Genomic DNA, 7500 nt, shown 5'->3' on the forward strand with positions numbered 1-7500 from the left:
GCCCAGCGTGCGAGACCAGCGTTTCTCAGTGCTCATCACCTGTTCCCCTGGTCACATCAGGTGTCTCTCTCCAAGCGTCACTCTCCAAGTGACTCTCTCCAAGTGTCTCTCTCCAAGTGACTCTCTCCAGGGGTGCATTCCATTATGTAGACTTCCACAGGGATCAAAGTTTTCCGTCGCTATGACGGATTTCCGTCAACTTTCGATTTTTTTTTTTTATTGTTTTGTTTGTTTTTATTTTTTTTTCTTTGTTTTTTTTTTTTTTTTTTTCTTTTGTGTTTTTTTTTTCTTTTTGTTTTTTTTTTTATTTATTTTTTTATTTTGTTTTGTTTTTTTTGTTTTTTTTTTTCTCCCCCCCCCCCTTTTTTTTTTTGTTTTTTTTCCTTTTTTTTTTTTTTCTTGTTTGTTTTTTTTTTCTTTTTTTTTTTTTTTTTTTTTTTTTTTTTTTGTTTTTTTTTTTTTTTTTTTTTTTTTTCTTCTTTCTTTTCTTCCCCGTCTGGAGGATTTCCGTCCTATAGCGTATATGGGCGGTCTCGGCAGAACCATAATGCATCTCAATTAATTTACAATTTTTACTTTCCAACTGAACTCAAAACGAGAGCACTCCTGGTCATGAGAAGCGGAGGAAAGGTGTGTTTGGTGTACGGATTTAGTTATAGGCCTACCACCCTGGATGGACTACACAAATAGATTCACCAATTCATTAGTTCTTGAGCCATCGGTCTTCCCTGTTCCAAAAAAAAAAACAAAAGTAAACGACGGGATCTCAACAAAAGCAGTTGCCTGCGCAGCCGCGAGAGATCAAAAAACAAATAGCCAACATTGTTTGCGGATGGCAGAAAAGACATAAGTTAAATGCTATTCTTTAAGTGCAATGACCATCATTAAACGAGTTGGACCTGATATTCCACAATATGGGCTAATAATAATGCATATGCATGGAATGCATAGCTGAATAAGGTAGGCACACGTATGTTTCCATACATGTTGCACTGCTTGGTGGATAGTTAGAACAAAAAAGAGAATAGTTTTCTTCTACTTACTGCGCATGATGGTCCTTTTCATGAGGGTTTTCCTTTTAAGCATTGTGACTTCACTAACATAATGCTTTCACGACGCCGCCCAATGGGACGGCCTATCATTTGGCAGCTAGCTGGATATACCAATGCTAATAATACCATTGGCGTTGTCGTGTCCTCAAACGTTATGCGCGTTTGACTGGCGTACTGTGTAGCACTAGCTCTAGTTTGTCTTATATCTAAACCATTGTACCAGTGCCACGCTGTAATCATATAGCATATTAATTTGGTGTTGTCGATATATTTTTAAGAAATAGTTAAAAATGAGGTTCATTTTTAATCAGGGTCACGGAGGCTAATCCCTGGCAGAGCCAATATTTTATGTCTTGTTCTGGAAGCGTGGTATCGGATGGTGGACTCATGGTCAATAAATGCCGTTTTCGGTGATTTTGTTTTCACCTTTCAGGCTTGTTGTAGGCTATACTTGTGATGCTATTTTTTGCTTAACTGAATAGTGTGCAGCAACAGTTTGTGTGTGTTCTTGTTTTTTGAGTGGCTCAACGTTCTGTGTCCATCTTCTCAGGACTATACGCTTCGTTTGATTTCCTTATTTGCGCACTGAGACTGATAGTGGTGACGTTTTCCTTGATTCGAGTGGAAAGTTCGCGAGCAAGCCTTGGGACGAATTTTGTTGCACGTTTCTTCGATAGACACTATTGTTCTGTGCTGGATGTCGTGTCTGCTTGTGTCTGTCAGCTTGTAGGAGAGACACGGTTCGTGTAGGAATCGGGGACGTTATGTTTTTAAATCACTATGAAGCGGTGCCTGTCACCGTACCATCCGAGAATCAATAAAAGTACCGGTAACCATAAGTTGCTCAAAACGTAGAACACAAGAGGTAGAACTACCGCACCCGTTTGTAAACGTCAACGTCAAGTTATCTGTAACGGATGAATAGTAAAAATCATACAAAATACCCAACAACTAGTTTTTCCTCTTCTCCCTCTGATTGCTAGACCAAGCATTATTTTTTTAAAAATAGTCAGAAATACTTCGCAAAGGAATGCTCAACAGTGCTTTCACCAGAACAGTGTTTGCCATTCTGATGGGAAAGACAATAGGCCTACTACCTACAAAAAACAAAACATAATGGGATCACTGTATCAACGCATTGCAAATTTCCAAGTCAATAATTCTTTATATCACTAGACCTTTTGAAGCACCCTCATTGTGAATCATTCTGCATATGTTGTGACAATTCATAAACATGGGTAGAATAAAGGAATAACCAAACATGCCCCAAATTGCAGTTTCAATGTTTGCAGTCCTGATATATCCATTATCCCCCATTCTCGCCCAGTTCCATCAATCTGGTGGCTAGGCCGCCCCCTTTCCTCTTTCCTTTTTTTTCTTGTTATTATGAAATTGGCATCTGTAAACCATAGCATTGTAGGCCTACATCTGATTTGAAGCACAGCTGATCTTAGTACCTACAGGTACATTCTACTGAGAGTGTGTTTCTCTAGTGCCTACCTGAGTGGTCTAATAATCATTCAATTGTTAATGTGAAGTTATATGTTTATATTGTTGGGTAGATTTATCTGAGTTTTTGTGGGCACTTTTTGGTAATTACCTGCGAGCCCCCTCAAGACATAGGTCTATTCTGCTCTAGGCGACTGCCCTGTCTGCCTATGCCAAGTGCTGGCTCTGGCACCATTCCTTGCATAAAACCAGTGTATGTTTCGTTATGAGGGCAACGTCTGGCTACGTTGGTTTTCGTAAGGTTACGGAGTGATACTCGATCGGGTACCTAACCGGTAAAAAAGTTCAGTCAGATGACTTTTTTTTGCTTTAATCCCTGCTTCCAGCCTCGGCCTGTGCTTGTGGCCTCGTGTTTCACTGACGCCCCGGCTTCGTGGAGAAAACAACAGCATTTGTCCGCTGTCAACCGGCCCACAAGTTTTAGGGGACTATTCATCATTCACCATCCGGCGTACAAATGAGAAAATGACATTGGAATTGAGCTTTTGCGATATATACAGTTTGGTTGCCGTGACGTCATCACAAGGCCACAAGGAGGTAAGTGAGCAAGGGAAGACGGGAGTCTGCAGCATTATCCCAAAGGGGGTTCACTCTCTGGTGGTCATCGGTGGTTCTGCAGCTAGTTGGTGGTCGCGGGCAAGTAAAAGATGAATGAGTGTCAATGGAGTTTCCTTCAACAATATTTGTTTAGGCTACAATGGGAACCAATGGGAGTGAACCTTCTCCTCTTCTCTACTTTCTCTGATATTATGTAACCCAGGTGTCTCTCTCTTGAGCCTCTGACCTATGACCCTTTAATAGGCCCCAAAGGTCAGTCGGTGCCTCCGTGTGGTGTGAACGTGCTAGTGTGCTGTCTACTTACATGTGCCACGCAACAGTAGGCGAGTAAACTGTTCCAGCTGAGTGAGCAGTGGGGAAAGCTTCTCATTCTCTCCCGATCCAAGAAGAAAGTCCCTTACAGTGATGAGTTGCGGTACGACATAAATGGGTCAAAGACGTCCAACATGAAATTGTCCTTCAGTGATAACGGATACTTTTGCTTACTGTAACTGTGAAAAACATGATTTTCAATTTTTTGAAAAGTGAATGCATGAAAGCCAAGCCAAAAAAATAATTCAACTTTTTTTTTGCATTTACAGTAAGCAAAAGTATCCGTTACACTGAAGGACAATTTCATGTTGGACATCTTTGACCCAAATAAAATGAGTTGTAATAATTAGGATGTGTATAATGAATGTTATTATGTGCAGTCACTTTGACCATCACCAGTCCACCGCGTGTGGTGATGTGACCTTGTTTCCTACTGTACCGTACAGCACAGTGACCATTTCCATTTTTGTGTCTGAAAGCAGCAGCTTGTGGAAGTTTCCGGATGGTTTGGCCCAGTTGTTCGGCATCCACTTGCGTAACACCCCCCTCCAGATGGCCACGCTGCATGCTAAACACACGCACACGCACATACACACACACACACACACACACACACACACACACACACACACACACACTAAAAACGTCTCACTGTCAACCCAGAGCTAGTGCAGTCACCAACATCACTGTTAATTGTAAAATCTATCTCATGGATTATCATTAGTCTGGTGAAATCAATGAATTGTGACTTAAACTTGTTTATTGCAGGCATTGAAATGATTTTGTTATCCCCATGCTTTTCTGCATTGCCTTTTTTTCTCTGTTTCCTCTTACTGTGTGTGTGTGTGTGTGTGTGTGTCTCTCTCTCTCTTCCACGCTCTTTCTCTCTCTCTCTCTCTCTCTCTCTCTCTCTCTCTCTCTCTCTCTCTCTCTCTCTCTCTCTCTCTCTCTCTCTCTCTCTCTCTCTGTCTCTCTGTCAGGAGAGTGTGTGTTTTGAGGAGCAGGCGTTGTGCGTGTTGCGTGCGATGGCTCAGGTGGTGGGCTGCTTCTCTAGCGAGGCCGGACAGCAGGCGGCACTCAGGGCTCTCTCACACACACACTTCCCACCCGACGCGCCGCGCACTGCTGCAGGCCAACACATGAAGGTACGGTAACACACTCGCACACATGACGCATACACACTTTCTACCACCCACTGGGTACACCTTATGCTTCCATAGGACAACACATGAAAATAACACACACACACACACACACACACACACACACACACACACACACACACACACACACACACACACACACACACACACACACACACACACACACACACACACACACACACACACACATTCATTTTGGAGGACCAATAATTATTGAAAAACAATACAATGCCCCAAAAAATATTAAAGTGGCGATAATGTGTCTTCTACACACACACATGCACACACACACACACACACACACACACACACACACACACACACACACACACACACACACACACACACACACACACACACACACACACACACACACACACACACACACACACACACACACACACACACACACACACACACACACACATTATTCTGACACCAATCTGTTCCCAATCCGCCTGCCTATGGACTCATTAATCATGTCTGCACATGTGCTGTGACAACCTCCCACTTCTCTTAATAATATGTATGTGCTGGCATCTCCTATGAACAGAACATGTGTGTGTGTGTGTGTGTGTGTGTGTGTGTGTGTGTGTGTGTGTGTGTGTGTGTGTGTGTGTGTGTGTGTGTGTGTGTGTGTGTGTGTGTGTGTTGTTGGGGGGGTGGTCATGGATTTTTAATTTTTCATGGACTGTCTGCCTGCTTGCACATCGGTCTGTGTTTATGGGTTGTGTATCCTTGCATGTTTTCCTCTGACTGTCTGTGTTTTATGTACTGAATGCAAGCTTAGCCAGGACCAAAAGTAACTCTGGTGCGCATGGTCAGCAGCCGCTGGCATTTTCACGATTTCCGGAGTCACATTTTTTATCCATCATGGCGTTGCACCCACTGCCCATGTGCACCATGTCCTCAGGCTACGCCCCCTTACTACACCTTGGCCAATGCATTTTCCAGCGAGCAAGCATTCTTCTCCAATCTACTTTCTTTGGCCAGGAATCCCTGGGAGAAGAGATTTTAATATCTCAATGGGAGCCTCCTGGTAAAAGGTCAGGTCAAGGTCAGACCAATTTCTGGCCTATACGCCGCACCTGAATACAAGCCTTGTGCTCCAAGGAAAACAGAGACTCAGGGGGCAGCAGCAGCATAGGGAATGCTCACCCAATTGAAGATTAGGAGAGCAAGCAATTCCCCCATGAACAGAGCAAGCAATATAACACCTGAGGCAAATACAAGCAGCAAGCTCTTGAGTACCATGTCCTGTCCAGAGCTGACGTGAAAGTTAGATTTATACATGTAGTCTATACATAGGTTTCCTTTACAAACATTCACACTGTGAGGATGGGCAAAATGCTAAGCAGCCAACCATGTGAGTGAATTTTTAGATGCATCCTAGCATCTCTATAAGAGGGTATGTCCGTCCGTCGGTCTGTTTGTCGGTCGGTCTGTCCATCTGAAACACATTCTCTAAAGTGTTATGCCCTTCAGTGTCCACCCGGCGGCAGTGCATAGATGGACGCATCTTTGTCCGCCTGTCGGTCTTGTTTGAGTTGTGTTTGTCACTGTCATGTCACAATCTATAAAAAAATTAGCCACATCATGGTATAAAGTGCATGAGAAAAAAGCATCGGCTTATAGGCCGGAAATTATATCTTATGTGCATGCAACACACATAAAAGGGTTACCGGTTTGAATCCCACACTTACCACCCCCTAGACCTTCATCCATGGCCGAAATGCCCTTGAGCGAGGCACCTAACCCCACATATCAAGGGATGGTAACTAATGCCCTGCAATTAACTACAAGTCGCTTTGCATAAAGGTGCCAGCTAAGTACAGTGTAACGTAATGTAATGATGTGTTGGTGTTTGCGGCGGCAGGTGTTTGGCGAGGCGGTCCAGGTGATGTTCTCGAAGGCTCTGGAGCGCAGGCTGAGCCCTGAGGAGCTGCTAGCTGTACGAGCCCTGACCCTGCAGCCCGGCTGTGGAGGGGGAGAAGCAGGAGGAGAGGGAGGAGGAGGAGGAGGAGGTGGAGGTAGCCCTTACCGCACGCCCTCGCAGCACCGCACGGACTCACCAGCCACGGCAGCAGCAGAAGCGGGCATGTGGGCCGCGCGCTGCCCGCCCACGGAGGCGGAGACCCAGGCCGCCACCACTCTGCAGGCTGGGCTGCGGGGGTATGCCGCTCGCAAGGTGGTCGCCGCCGCTCGGCCAGGTCAGCACACACACACACACACACACACACACACACACACACACACACACACACACACACACACACACACACACACACACACACACACACACACACACACACACACACACACACACACCACATCAACACCTCTGATGGAGGGAGGGATGGAGGAAGGAATGATTAATGATGATGAAAGCAAAAAGACCAACTGGGAAACTCCAACTCCCATTGTCATTGTGACACAGCACTTCACAGCACATAGCGAAATTGCATTTATTTATGCCTCACCCGTGCAAGGGGGCAGCCCCCAATGTCGCCCCAAGAGAGCAGTGCGGCAGTACCATACTATGCTCGGGGTATGGGCAACCTTTTGGATACAAGTGTGACTCCCTAACCGCTTACACATGACTACCTATGATAATGATGATGATGGATAGAGGGATGAATGCTGAACAGTTCAAGGGATGATGGATGGATGGATGGATGGATGGATGGATGGATGGATGGATGGATGGATGCGATGATGACGATGATGATGATGATGATGATGATGATGATGATGATGATGATGATGATGATGACGACGACGATGACGATGACGGTATAAAGTTAAAGAGGGACTGATGATGAAGGGTTTGATGTGTTACTTTTGCCTTAGTATGAGACATGGACTGCTCTAACGTAAATTAAACAACTCTCTCTCTCTCTCTCTCT

At 44.7% G+C, this 7500-nt stretch overlaps 1 protein-coding gene across 2 annotated transcripts in view; it reads left to right on the top strand.

Annotated features, from left to right (window-relative positions):
• adgb (androglobin) overlaps positions 1 to 7500 on the top strand; it is an 88390-nt gene that overhangs the window by 51513 nt on the left and 29377 nt on the right. For both annotated transcript variants that reach the window (XM_063223016.1, XM_063223017.1), the window contains exons 21-22: positions 4412 to 4576; positions 6471 to 6804. In XM_063223016.1, coding sequence (XP_063079086.1) covers positions 4412 to 4576; positions 6471 to 6804 — 499 coding nt within the window. The remainder of the gene's footprint in view (positions 1 to 4411; positions 4577 to 6470; positions 6805 to 7500) is intronic.

Source organism: Engraulis encrasicolus, chromosome 18, assembly GCF_034702125.1.
Source record: "Engraulis encrasicolus isolate BLACKSEA-1 chromosome 18, IST_EnEncr_1.0, whole genome shotgun sequence".
Taxonomy (NCBI): Eukaryota; Metazoa; Chordata; class Actinopteri; order Clupeiformes; family Engraulidae; genus Engraulis; species Engraulis encrasicolus.